At 44.3% G+C, this 15149-nt stretch overlaps 1 protein-coding gene across 2 annotated transcripts in view; it reads left to right on the top strand.

The window, feature by feature from the left end:
* RAB26 (RAB26, member RAS oncogene family) overlaps positions 1–15149 on the top strand; it is a 158104-nt gene that overhangs the window by 2997 nt on the left and 139958 nt on the right. For both annotated transcript variants that reach the window (XM_033962714.1, XM_033962713.1), the window contains exon 2: positions 4944–5054. In XM_033962714.1, the coding sequence (XP_033818605.1) occupies positions 4944–5054 (111 nt within the window). The remainder of the gene's footprint in view (positions 1–4943; positions 5055–15149) is intronic.

Raw genomic sequence — 15149 nt, 5'->3', positions numbered from 1 at the left:
CGGTGAAGATTTCAGGCATGCAATTTCATGATGGGAGCACAAATAGATTCAGTTGTTTGCAAAATATTTTTTTAATGCTTTGGAAGTTACGTTCTGTTAGATCATAGTTTGAAGATTTTGCCTTCCAGCTTTCAGTTCAATCTTTGAGTTCGTCTACATTGGATTTTTGCAATATAGTTGATCTTGATGGTCACCTCAAACAACTGTGTAGATTAAGAGTGCGTCTGATTTTTAATTTGCGCAAAACGGATCATAAAACCCCTTACTTTTATAGATTATGGTACACTGGTTACCTGTAGAGGCAAGGGTTATTTTTAAACTCGGTTGTTCGCCAAGCTATTTAACAGATCATTTTGAATTGAATATCTCTGGTTGACTTTTACTTTATTTATTTCTTCAGATTTCTAGCCCGTCCTTCCAGAACGGGTTACAAGTTTCCATACACAGTAGAAGGTTTACCAACAAGGTTACAATTCCACATACCGCAGACGAAGAGCTCTAGTAGAAATTCCTTTGTACAAGTCTGCAAATTCAAATATATGATATACAGCACAACCGATCAAGGGGAGGACAGCAACAGAGGGAAAATTCTTATGAACTGCATGTAGAAATGAATACTTGGTTTGGGGGCTGAGCACAGTAGTGTGGTAGACGAAAGGCCCTATAAGTATAGCAACTAGAAATACAATACATTCAAAATATAGGACAATTTTAGGCATTCTTAGTGAAAGTACATGTAGTAGGGAGATAAGATTGTGCATCTTTTAGCACCGAGTGAGTGACTAGGGCCTTAGTTTCGCCTGTAAGTCAAGTGGAGGGCAGGATAATTTTGCTGGGGTAGAAAATCGTGGTTGGGGGAAGGGCTGTTCAAGAGAGCCAGGTCAAAAAGTGGGTTTTTAGCGCTTTCCTGAAGTTTAGTAGGCCTGTCAGTGATCTGATAGTTGGCGGGCGCTTTCCAGAAGGAGGGTTCGTGCCGGTGGGGTGGACAATCTTCTCTCGGCTTCTGATCATAGGGGTCGGTTGGGAGTGTAGACGGGATGGGACTATTTTGTCAAAGAATTTGAAAGCTGCAACGTCTCCGGATGGGCAGCCAGAGCCGGAGAGACGGGGTCGCAGGCAGCTAAATTGCACACTTTTGATAAAAAGTCTAGATCTGATCTTCATTACAGGTGCATGCTAAAAACTTTTTTATTCAGCACATTTTTGGAGGATGTTATGCACAGATTTCTTTTATTTTGCTAACTGCATAAAACCACCATTTAGGGCTCCTTTTAGAAAGGTGCGCTAGCCAAAAAACTACCGTACTTCAAGAGGAGGCAGTAGCGGCCAGCGCTATTCCACGCTTAAGGCCCTAACGTACCTTTGTAAAAGGAGCCCTTAATAACTGAAGTCTCCCTAGCTACTAACCCCCCTCCCGCCCCCCACCAGATGTCTTGTCTGTCTTCATTGCTGTATCCCAAAGGCTAACTGACATAATTCACCTTTCTGTGTAAATCATCAAGAAGTTTATTCCACCACAACAAACCAGTGACCAAAAATGCTCTGCCCTAGGGGCAAGATCTGGCACATACCGGCGTGTAAGAAATAAATTTATCTGCCAACTAAGACGGAACTAAGTCATGCCTTGCCTTGAAAACCAACACTGACATTTAAAAATTCCAGAATATTCTGTTGGCACATCAGCCAGTGTAAACTCTTGAGTTGTGGAGTCACATGGCTCCTTGTTCCCTCCCCTCCCAATGTTGGTGCTGCACAGTTCTGCAGTAACAGCGAAAGAGAGAGAGAGACTTTTCAGCAAGTCCACCAACAAGATGTTTTCATAATCCAACCCTGACACGACATAAGAACATAAGAATAGTCTTTCTGGGTCAAGGCCAGTAGCCCGTTCTCATGGTGGCCAATCCAGGTCACTAGTACCTGGCCAAAACCCGGGATGTAGCAATATTCCATGCTACCGATCCAGGGCAAGCAGTGGCTTCCCCCATGTCTTTCTCAATAACAAACCTGATGGCAGATAAAGGCCAAATGGCCCATCCGCAGCATCCACTCTCTCCTCCTCTCCCTATTGGCTAAGGCTCTTTACACTTGCATTGTGAGGTCATAGAAATATGATGGCAGATAAAGGCCAAATGGCCCATCCAGTCTGCCCATCCGCAGTAACCATTATCTCTTACTCTCTCTGAGTTCCCACATGCCTATCCCAGGCTTTCTTGAATTCAGACAGTCTCTGTCTCCGCCACCTTTTCCAGGAGACTGTTCTACGCATCTACCACCCTTTCTGTAAAAAAAGTATTTTGTTAGATTACTCCGGAGCCTCTCACCTCTTAACTTCATCCTATGCCCTCATTCCAGAGCTTCCATTTAAATGAAAGGCTCGACTCGTGCACATTAACGCCATGTAGGTATTTAAACGTCTCTATCATATCTCCCCTCCTCTGCCTTTCTTCCATAGTAGCTGGAGTTCTCAAATGACTTTGATGCCTAAGGCAGTGGCCTAGTATACCGCCACACACTCTAAGGTAAAGGAGTCCCAGCTTGACATCAGCCTTTGCAAGAAAACTCATTTACTAAAAACGCACAGCACACATTAACCTGCATTATTTAACATTTCATGCAATCTGCCCTAGTTTCTAATAATGTGCTAATGATGTTAGCTGATGTTAATAAATGGATGTGCTGAGAGCGTTTAGTGTGAGATACTCCTGCGGCAGTGCCAAGGTGGAAGACTTAGCCACCGGTGCCTGACTATCTCCGAAAGATAAAGTGTGGTGCAGGAACTGTTTTCCCATCGAGAGGTAGGAGGCCAGGGCTCTGATACGCCTGTATAAGGCTTGCCTGAGGGAGGAGTGGGATTTTTGCGATCATCGCTTACGCAGCTTTTATCTGAATATTTTGCACAGACCATGAAACTGAGAGTGGCTGTTTTGTCAGCATTTATGTGGTTAAGTCCCAATATCCAACACTAACCACTGGGCCACACACTCCCCAGGAGTGAAGCTGGTGCTTATCTGACACATTTTCTCAGGGCCACGGGTTGAAATGTACAGCGAAAGCCGCCTCATTCCAGGTGAAACAATTCTGCGGTGCCCATTCTGTCATAGGGCGGTACATGTGTGTGGTACTTCTTCTCTGATGGTGCAGTTATATATTTTGCATCACTACCTTCTCTAGAAAATGAATTTAAAGAAGTGAGGATTTTAGAGGAGTGAAAGGCTGTTTTATTTCTTTGCAAATCAGTCTGTGCTCTTATCTGCAGGGCTGAAAAGGGATTTTCTGGCTCGAGGTTAGATTTGGGAGGAAAGTGTATTCAGAATGACATGGGGACAAAATTTTCTCCATCCCCGCGGGAACTCATTTTCCCGTCCCATGAGTTCTTTTCCTTTGCCTGTCCCATCCCTGCAAGCTCCGTCCTCATCTGCACAAGCCTCAGACACTTTCAAGTCCTAAGTAGCAACATTCTAGAGCTCAGATTGTGATGTCATAATGCCTCATTCCACCAATGCCTAAGCTCCATCCTCATCTGCACAAGCCTCAAACCCTTTAAGATCCTAAGTAGCAACATTCTAGAGCTCAGATTGTGATGTCATAATGCCTCATTCCACCAATGCCTAAGCTCCATCCTCATCTGCACAAGCCTCAAACCCTTTAAGATCCTAAGTAGCAACATTCTAGAGCTCAGATTGTGATGTCATAATGCCTTATTCCACCAATGCCTAAGCTCCGTCCTCATCTGCACAAGCCTCAAACGCTTTCAAATCCTAAGTAGCAACATTCTAGAGCTCAGATTGTGATGTCATAATGCCTCATTCCACCAATGCCTAAGCTCCGTCCTCATCTGCACAAGCCTCAAACCCTTTAAGATCCTAAGTAGCAACATTCTAGAGCTCAGATTGTGATGTCATAATGCCTCATTCCACCAATGCCTAAGCTCCATCCTCATCTGCACAAGCCTCAAACGCTTTAAAATCCTAAGCAGCAACATTCTAGAGCTCAGATTGTGATGTCATAATGCCTCATTCCACCAATGCCTAAGCTCCGTCCTCATCTGCACAAGCCTCAAACCCTTTAAGATCCTAAGTAGCAACATTCTAGAGCTCAGATTGTGATGTCATAATGCCTCATTCCACCAATGCCTAAGCTCAGTCCTCATCTGCACAAGCCTCAAACGCTTTAAAATCCTAAGCAGCAACATTCTAGAGCTCAGATTGTGATGTCATAATGCCTCATTCCACCAATGCCTAAGCTCCGTCCTCATCTGCACAAGCCTCAAACCCTTTAAGATCCTAAGTAGCAACATTCTAGAGCTCAGATTGTGATGTCATAATGCCTCATTCCACCAATGCCTAAGCTCTGTCCTCATCTGCACAAGCCTCAAACGCTTTCAAATCCTAAGTAGAAACATTCTAGAGCTCAGATTGTGATGTCATAATGCCTCATTCCACCAATGCCTAAGCTCAGTCCTCATCTGCACAAGCCTCAGACATTTTAAAATCATAAGTGCTTGAGGTTTGTGCAGTTAAGACAGAGCTTACAGGAATGAGGTGGGAACAAGGACAGCGACAAAACTCAAGGGGACGGGAAATTGAGTTCCATTGGGGGCGGAGACATATATGTCCCCGTGTCATTCTCTAGTGTGCAGTTTCTCCTAACCAAACTATGGCACGTGAAGCAGATGTGGGTTTTAGCAGGTGTTTTTCCTAAGGCAAATACATGAAGAAAAATTAGATATATCGGTTTTGCTTTGCTGCACAAAGTTTAATTAGCTAAATACAGTCATGGTATTGGCCTTTCTAGCCCACCCTAATGTGTTGGGGATTATTTATTGAGAGCTATGTCCCTTTCATCAGGTCAGAGCAAAATACAGGCTCTTGCCTATAACTCATTTGTCGTCCTTGTTTTATGGGGCTCATAACCCTGCGTTGTGCTTTCTCTCTGTCCCCCAGGTTATGCTAGTTGGAGACTCGGGGGTTGGGAAGACCTGTTTGCTGGTCCGCTTTAAAGATGGGGCCTTTCTTGCTGGAAGTTTCATTTCAACAGTTGGAATCGACTTCAGGGTAAGTTAAATTTATAATTTAAAACTTTTTTCCCTTTTTGATTCCTTTGTCCACGAATATGATATTCTCCTATTTCTGGGCATATCTGTGTGGTGTGGAAACAGGTAGAGTTAGTGGCAGTAGCTTCATGGTGAATCTTCTGGACAGGCTTTTCCAAGCATTGCTTTGATAAGGTCTCACTTGCCTCCCCCCACCCTTGGGCCAGCGAGGTAAGTGCTCTGATTCTCATATAGGAATTCTATGAGCATCAAAGGATTTACCGTATCGGCTCGCACTAAAAACCTAATAAGAACAAAAGAATAGCCTTACTGGGTCAAACCAGTGGTCCATCAAACCCAGTAGCCCATCCAGGTCCCTAGTACCTGGCCAAAACCCAAGGAGTTGCAACATTCCAGAAGCTCAAAGAATAGCAAGATTCCGGAACCCCAAATATAGAAACATAGTAACATAGAAAGATGACGGCAGATAAGGGCTACAGCCCATCAAGTCTGCCCACACCATTGCCCACCCTCTTAAGTCTACTGACCCCCTAAAGTATAATTGTAATTATACTGTCACTCTACTGACCTGCTCATTCAAGTCTATACCCTAGTGACCCTATCCCTTGGCATGACCCTCGTAGGGATCCCACATAGGTATCCCATTTGTTCTTGAAGTCTGGGATGCTGCGTGCCTCGACCACCTGCACTGGAAGCTTGTTCCAATGCTCAATCACTCTCTCCGTGAAGAAGTACTTCCTGGCGTCTCCACAAAACTTCCCTCCCCTGAGTTTGAGCGGATGTCCTCTTGTGGTCGAGGGTCCCTTGAGAAGAAAGACTTCATCTTCCACCTCGACCCGTCCTGCAGAATCCCCAAAGAGTAGCAAGGTTCCGGAACCCCAAATAGAAGCAACATTCCATGCAGAATCTCCAAAGAATAGCAAGATTCCGGAACCCCAAATAGGAGCAACATTCCATGCAGAATCCCCAAAGAGTAGCAAGATTCCAGAACCCCAAATAGGAGCAACATTCCATGCAGAATCTCTAAAGAATAGCAACATTCCGGAATCCCTGGAGTATCAACATTCCATTATCTCAGAGTAAGCAAGATTCCGGAACCTCAAATAGGAGCAACATTCCAAGCAGAATCCCTAAAGAATAGCAAGATTCCGGAACCCCAAATAGGAGCAACATTCCATGCAGAATCCCCAAAGAGTAGCAACATTCCATGCGGAATCCCCAAAGAGTAGCAAGATTCCGGAATCCCCAGAATAGCAACATTCCATGCTACCAATCCAGGGCAAGCAGTGGCTTCCCCCATGTGTTTCTCAATAACAGACTATGGACTTTTCCTCTAGGAACTTGTCCAAACTTTTCTTAAAACCAGCTACGCTATCCTCTTACCACAACCTCTGGCAACGCGTTCCAGAGTAAAAAATATTTCCTCCTATTGGTTTTAAAAGTATCGCAGCTTGATAAAAGAGGCCCTTAACGATGTATTATTGAAGCGGACTTTCTCTTCGTCTGTGGCTAACAGGATATTTGGCAGCCAGATAGAGCCACTGAATATTCATGGTTAGCACTCAAGCCAGAACTGATTATTTGGGGGTACTATGGAGTTGGAGTTTGCACCCGTGAATTAAGTGCCGATTTTCAACTGCTTAAATAGGACTGTATTTTATAGGGTTCTGTCTTTGTGAGGTTAAGTGATGAATATGGCACTTAACTGCATATGGGTTAGCTGCGTGTGTCTGCATATTGATTGCCAATGCCTGGACATGACCTGGCATTGAATATTTGGGGATAAAAATGGAGGTGGCCAAAAAATGCTGGATATTTACCCCAGTGAGTCCTAAAAGCCAAACAAACTAAATAACTGTTAGTGCACATGTTGAGAATGACACGGGGACAGAATTTTTTTCCCTATCTCTGTGGTTAACCATGGGAACCCATCCCCAGGAGAGAGGGAAGAATCAGAGTCTGAATGGGCTCAGCCACTGACCCTAAAGCCTTGCATTGAAGAATGCTGGTGTAGAAGGACTGAGGTTGAAATGGACACTAAAGAAGGACACAGGATGGTTCCCAGCCACTGACCCTTAAGCCTTGCATTGAAGAATTCTGGTGTAGAAGGACTGAGGTTGAGATGGACACTAAAGAAGGACACAGGATGGTTCCCAGCCACTGACCTTCGAGCCCTGCATTGAAGAATGCTGGTGTAGAAGGACTGAGGTTAAGATGGACACTAAAGAAGGACACAGATGGTTTCCAGCCACTGACCCTCGAGCCCTGCATTGAAGAATGCTGGTGTAGAAGAACTGAGGTTGAGATGGACACTAAAGAAGGACACAGATGGTTTCCAGCCACTGACCCTCGAGCCCTGCATTGAAGAATGCTGGTGTAGAAGGACTGAGGTTGAGATGGACACTAAAGAAGGACACAGGATGGTTCCCAGCCACTGACCCTTAAGCCTTGCATTGAAGAATTCTGGTGTAGAAGGACTGAGGTTGAGATGGACACTAAAGAAGGACACAGGATGGTTCCCAGCCACTTACCTTCGAGCCCTGCATTGAAGAATGCTGGTGTAGAAGGACTGAGGTTGAGATGGACACTAAAGAAGGACACAGATGGTTTCCAGCCACTGACCCTCGAGCCCTGCATTGAAGAATGCTGGTGTAGAAGGACTGAGGTTGAGATGGACACTAAAGAAGGACACAGATGGTTTCCAGCCACTGACCCTCGAGCCCTGCATTGAAGAATGCTGGTGTAGAAGGACTGAGGTTGAGATGGACACTAAAGAAGGACACAGATCTTTTCCAGCCACTGACCCTCGAGCCCTGCATTGAAGAATGCTGGTGTAGAAGGACTGAGGTTGAGATGGACACTAAAGAAGGACACAGGATGGTTCCCAACCACTGACCCTTAAGCCTTGCATTGAAGAATTCTGGTGTAGAAGGACTGAGGTTGAGATGGACACTAAAGAAGGATACAGATGGTTTCCAGCCACTGACCCTCGAGCCCTGCATTGAAGAATGCTGGTGTAGAAGGACTGAGGTTGAGATGGACACTAAAGAAGGACACAGATGGTTTCCAGCCACTGACCCTCGAGCCCTGCATTGAAGAATGCTGGTGTAGAAGGACTGAGGTTGAGATGGACACTAAAGAAGGACACAGATGGTTTCCAGCCACTGACCCTCGAGCCCTGCATTGAAGAATGCTGGTGTAGAAGGACTGAGGTTGAGATGGACACTAAAGAAGGACACAGGATGGTTCCCAGCCACTGACCCTTAAGCCTTGCATTGAAGAATTCTGGTGTAGAAGGACTGAGGTTGAGATGGACACTAAAGAAGGACACAGATCTTTTCCAGCCACTGACCCTCGAGCCCTGCATTGAAGAATGCTGGTGTAGAAGGACTGAGGTTGAGATGGACACTAAAGAAGGACACAGGATGGTTCCCAGCCACTGACCCTTAAGCCTTGCATTGAAGAATTCTGGTGTAGAAGGACTGAGGTTGAGATGGACACTAAAGAAGGACACAGATCTTTTCCAGCCACTGACCCTCGAGCCCTGCATTGAAGAATGCTGGTGTAGAAGGACTGAGGTTGAGATGGACATTAAAGTAGGACACAGGATGGTTTCCAGCCACTGACCCTAAAGCCTTGCATTGAAGAATTCTGGTGTAGAAGGACTGAGGTTGAGATGGACACTAAAGAAGGACACAGGTGGTTTCTAGTCCCTGACCCTCAAGCCCTGCATTGAAGAATGCTGGTGTAGAAGGACTGAGGTTGAGATGGACATTAAAGGAGGACACAGGATGGTTTCCAGCCACTGACCCTAAAGCCTTGCATTGAAGAATGCTGGTGTAGAAGGACTGAGGTTGAGATGGACACTAAAGAAGGACACGGGTGGTTTCTAGCACCTGACCCTCAAGCCTTGCATTGAAGAATGCTGGTGTAGAAGGACTGAGGTTGAGATGGACACTAAAGGAGGACACAGGATGGTTTCCAGCCACTGACCCTCAAGCCTTGCATTGAAGAATGATGGTGTAGAAGGACTGAGGTTGAAATGGACACTAAAGGAGGACACAGGATGGTTTCCAGCCACTGACCCTCAAGCCTTGCATTGAAGAATGATGGTGTAGAAGGACTGAGGTTGAAATGGACACTAAAGGAGGACACAGGATTGTTTCCAGCCACTGACCCTCAAGCCTTGCATTGAAGAATGCTAGTGTAGAAGGACTGAGGTTGAGAGAGACACTAAAGAATGACAGTCATTGGTAACCAGAGCTGATACTGTGATGTCATAATGCTTCATTCCACCAATAAAAGCCAAACTCATCAGTGATGTCACAATGGGTTATTTATGCTATACTTGGCTCACATAAGAATCAGAGTCTGAATGGGCCCAGCCACTGACCCTTAAGCCTTGCTTTAAAGAATGCTGGTATAGAAGGACTCAGGTCGAGATGGACACTAAAGAATGACACGGGATGGTTTCCAGCCACTGACCCTCAAGCCTTGCAATGAAGAATGCTGGTGTACAGGGACTCAGGTCAAGATGGACACTAAAGAATGACACGGGATGGTTTCCAGCCACTGACCCTCAAGCCTTGCAATGAAGAATGCTGGTGTACAGGGACTCAGGTCAAGATGGACACTAAAGAATGACACGGGATGGTTTCCAGCCACTGATCCTCAAGCCTTGCAATGAAGAATGCTGGTGTACAGGGACTCAGGTCGAGATGGACACTAAAGAATGACACGGGATGGTTTCCAGCCACTGATCCTCAAGCCTTGCAATGAAGAATGCTGGTGTACAGGGACTCAGGTCGAGATGGACACTAAAGAATGACACGGGATGGTTTCCAGCCACTGACCCTCAAGCCTTGCAATGAAGAATGCTGGTGTACAGGGACTGAGGTTGAGATGGACACTAAAGAAGGACACAGGATGGTTTCCCGCTGTTATCCACAGGGATGGGGATGAGGACAAATTCTGTTCCCTCGTCATTGGAAGGGAAGACAATTTTCAATTCACCATTTACTGATGTAAAGGGTTTAATACACACAAGAGCTGGTGTTCACTTTATCTTGAATGAGGATGGGGGTCCAGGGTGCTGAAAGCTAACTGGGAGGTTGCAATAACTTCATCTATAAAATGGATATTCAGAAAGTTGCAACATGCGGTCAGAGGAGTTTACATAATCGAACTCATAAGAACATAAGCATCGCCTCTGCCGAGTCAGACCACAGGTCCATCGTGCCCAGCAGTCCGCACCCGCGGCGACCCCCCAGGTCCGTGACATGTAAGTGATCCTTTATTTAAGACATTTTGTCCTGTATAGTACCCCTCTAACTATACCCTCTATCCCCTTTTCCTATAGGCTAAGGCTCTTTACACCTGCATTGTGAGGTCATAGAAACATGATGGCAGTTAAAGGCTAAATGGCCCATCCCCAGCATCCACTCTCTCCTCCTCTCCCTATTGGCTAAGGCTCTTAACATTTGCATCTCCTCTTCCTATTGGCTGACTCTTTACACCTGCATTGTGAGGTCATAGATCTTTATGGTTATAGAAACCTGATGGCAGATAAAGGCCATATGGCCCATCTGCAGCATCCACTATCTCTTTGTCTCCCTATTGGCTAAGGCTCTTAACATTTGCATCTCCTTTTCCTATAGGCTAAGGCTCTTTACACCTGCATTGTGAGGCCATAGAAACCTGATGGCAGACAAAGGCCAAATGGCCCATCCGCAGCATCCACTATCTCCTCTCCCTATTGGTTAAGGCTCTTAACACCTGCATTGTGATGTCATAGAAATTTATTGTTATAGAAACATTGTAACATGATGGCAGATAAAGGCCAAATGGCCAATTCACAGCATCCACTCTCTCTTTCTCTCCCTATTGGCTAATGCTTTTAACATTTGCATCTCCTCTTTCTATAGACTAAGGCGCCTAACATCTGCATTGTGAGGTAATAGAGCTTTATGTTTATAGAAGACTTGCTCCTTCATAGATGGCCAAGAATCTTAACAACGCCTCAGATCACATAGCTTGTGAGCAATAGGGATCACTACATCCCCCTTTATGATCTGAACAGATGCCATCTACCTATGTTATATGTGGTGATTTTGGTGTAGGATGGGCTGGGGGGGCATGAATGGGACCTCCACTAACTTGGAACATGAAGATGTTACTGGCCAGACTTTATGATACATATCCTGCAAACAGGATGATTGGATAGGCTGGAGTGAGCTTGGTCAGCAACTTCAGCATTTGGAATCTAGGACAAAACCAGGTGGACTTTAGTCTATGACCCAGAAATATCAAAGAAGGGACATGTTAATTAATCATGTAGTTTTAATGAGAATAACTAATGGGCAGAGTGGATGGAGCATTCAGGTCTTCATCTGCAAATGTTAGTACTTTAAATCTGATATGGATGTTGTTTAAAAATACTATCTTGGAAGCCCAGACCAGATATATTCCATATACTAGCAAAGGTGAAAAAAAAGAGAGCAAATGATAGCCAGCATGGTTAAAAGCTGAAAAATGAGGCTATTAGAACGAAAAGAATATCCTTCAAAGAATGGAATAAGGATCTGAATAAAGTCAATAAGAAGCTGCATAAGCACTGGCAAGTTAAATGCAAAGCATTAATAAAGAAAGCTAAAAGAGAATATGAAGAGAAACTTGCCACAGAGGCAAAAACCCATAGTAACAACGTTTTCAGATACATCAGAAGCAAAAAGCCTGTGAGGGAAGACATGGGGATCATTAGATCTTCAAGGACCTAAAGGGGCACTAAGGGGAGGACAAGGCCAGTGAATTCTTTGCTTTGGTCTTTACAGAAAAAGATATAAGAAATCTACCTAAACCAGAAATGTTTTTCAAGGGTGATAAGAACATAAGAATTGCCGCTGCTGGGTCAGACCAGTGGTCAAAGACCAGCACCCTAACCGAGACTAGCCCTAACAGCGCACGTTTTTGTTCAGCAGGAACTTGTCTAACTTTGTCTTGAATCCCTGGAGGGTGTTTTCCCCTATAACAGACTCTGGAAGAGCGTTCCAGCTTTCTACCACTCTCTGGGTGAAGAAGAACTTCCTTATGTTTGTACGGAACTTATCCCCTTCCAACTTTAGAGAGTGCCCTCTCGTTCTCCCTACCTTGGAGAGGGTGAACAACTTGTCCTTATCTATTAAGTCTATTCCCTTCAGTACCTTGAATGTTTCGATCATGTCCCCTCTCAATCTCTTCTGTTCGAGGGAGCTCTAAGAGGCCCAGTTTCTCTAATCTTTCGCTGTACAGCAGCTCCTCCAACCTCTTAACCATCTTAGTTGCTCTTCTCTGGACCCTTTCGAGTAGTACCCTGTCCTTCTTCATGTACGGCGACCAGTGCTGGATGCAGTACTCCAGGTGAGGGTGCACCATGGACCTGTACAGCGGCATGATAACCTTCTCCGATCTGTTCGTGATCCCCCTTCTTTATCATTCCTAGCATTCTGTTTGCCCTTTTTGCTGCCGCTGCACATTGTGTGGATAGCTTCATCGACTTGTCGATCAGAATTCCCAAGTCCCTTTCCTGGGAGGTCTCTCCAAGTACCGCCCCGGACATCCTGTATTCGTGCATGAGATTTTTGTTACCGACATGCATCACTTTACACTTATCCACGTTGAATCTCATCTGCCATGTCGATGCCCATTCCTCGAGCCTGATTATGCCACGTTGCAGTTCTTCGCAATCCCCTTGCGTCTTCACTACTCTGAATAACTTCATATCGTCCACAAATTTAATCACCTCGCTTGTCGTACCTATGGCCAGATCATTTATAAAGATGTTAAAGAGCACGGGTCCAAGCACCAAGCCCTGCGGCACCCCACTGGTGATGCTCTTCCAGTCCAAGTATTGTCCATTTACCCCCCACTCTCTGTTTCCTATGCTCCAGACAGTTTTTAATCCACGTGAGTATTTTACCCTCAATTCCATGGCTCACAATTTTCCGAAGTAGTTGTTCATGAAAATTGCGAGCCGTGGAATCGAGGGTGAAATACTCACGTGAATTATAAACTGGCTGGAGTGAAAGAACTGAAAGAAATCTTGGTGAATTTGTTAAAAAGTGATAAATCATCTGAACCAGATGGTATATACCCCAGGATACTGAAAGAACTCAGACATGCAATTGCTGATCTGTAACCTGTTGTTAAAACTATCCATAGTACCTGAAGATTAGAGGGTGTCCAATGTAACAAGTGATCTTGGAAATTACAGACTGTTTAGCTTGATTTCTGTGCCAGCTAAGAAAGTGGAAACTATTATAAAGAAAAAAATGATAGAATACAAAGACAAACATGGTTTAATGGGACAGAGTCAGCAGGGGTTCAGCCAAGGGAAGTCTTGCCTCACCAATTTGCTTCATTTCTTTGAAGGTGTGAATAAATGTGGAGAAAGGTGAGCTGGTTGATGTGTATCTAGATTTTTAGAAAGCGTTTGACAAAATTCCTCATGAGTCTCCTGAGAAAATTAGTCATGGGATACGAAGTAATGTTCTGTTGTGGATTAGGAATTTAGTTATTGGACAGAAAACAGAGAGTAGTGCTAAATAACAATTTTTTCAATGGAGGAGGGTGAATAGTGGAGTGCCACAGGGATCTGTACTGGGACTGGTGCTATTTAACATATTTATGAATGATCTGGAAATAGGAATTATAAATAAAGTGATTAAATTTGTAGATGACACAGAACTAATTAAAGACTGTGAAAAATTGCTTCTTTGACTGGGTGACGGGAAAGCTGGATGTTGGGGAGTCCCTGGACATCGTATACCTAGACTTCAGTAAAGCATTTGATAGCGTACCACACCGCAGGTTGTTGAGCAAGATGAGTTCTATAGGATTGGGTGACACATTGACGAAATGGGTTGGGAACTGGCTTGGAGGTAGGCTTCAGAGGGTAGTAGTGAACGGCACCCCCTCCGAAATGACGGAGGTGATCATTGGAGTGCCGTAGGGCTCGGTCTTGGACCCGATCCTATTCAACATCTTTAGAAGAGACCTGGCAGAAGGGCTCCAAGGTAAAATAGCATTATTCGCCAATGATGGCAAACTAAGCAATGTAGTGGGCAAAAGCACAACAGACAAAAATTCAATGCCCGACAACAAGATGCACAACCTATTCCTACTGGAGTGCTGGTCTAGGACCTGGCAACTCAGCTTCAATGCCAAAAAATGCAAAGTCATGCACCTGGGCAGCCAAAATCCATGCAAGACTTACACCCTTAATGGCGAGATCCTAACAAGAACTGTAGCAGAACGAGACTTAGGGGTAATCATCAGTGAGGACATGAAGTCTGCCAATCAAGTGGAGCAAGCTTCATTCAAGGCAAGACAAATCATAGGTTGCATACGCAGGAGTTTTGTCAGCCGTAAGCCTGAAGTCATTATGCCATTGTATAGATCCATCTAGTGGTCATATAATGAAATGCAGCATATTATTGGCTTTAACTTAAGCTGTTTTATATTTCATCAGAAAGTACATATTGAGTTACACCTGTGAACTTGCTTTATTTATATGGATGCTAAATATTTCCCATATAATGCATGCTGGGAAAGCTTTATTTATTTATTTTTTTTTACCTTTGTGCTAGATGTCCTCAACTATTTGTTTTGCTAGTAAGGTTGTAATATATTCTGAATACATAATAGCCTCAGTGAATGAAAAGCAAAGAACTGCATTGAAATGGCCCTTTATAAACTGAGGACTTAATGCATTCAGATAAAGCCTCTGTATACCATAATGCAAAGTGGCCTTGGAGCCCACATTAACAAAGAACCGTATGTGATGAGGAGCACATACACAGGAAACTTAACAGCTACAAATCTTTGTGTGGTGTGATGTGATAACAGGAACTTGGTGGTCACGACGTGGAAGATTAGCTTCACAAAGGGATAATAGCCCTGAAGAAACCCTCGGGGAGAAACATGTCGGCTTTTGTATCCCTTAGAACCTGACCACTTTAAGCTAAGTATTATAAAAATTACTATCACAAAATATATTTATTATAAATTATTTCTTAACTTGAAAGACATTGCTATATTCAATATTAAAAAATATTATAAA

Source organism: Geotrypetes seraphini, chromosome 11 (genome assembly GCF_902459505.1).
Source record: "Geotrypetes seraphini chromosome 11, aGeoSer1.1, whole genome shotgun sequence".
Taxonomy (NCBI): domain Eukaryota; kingdom Metazoa; phylum Chordata; class Amphibia; order Gymnophiona; family Dermophiidae; genus Geotrypetes; species Geotrypetes seraphini.
Note: the sequence above shows the minus strand (reverse complement) of the source record. Positions and strands in the feature narration are given on the sequence as shown.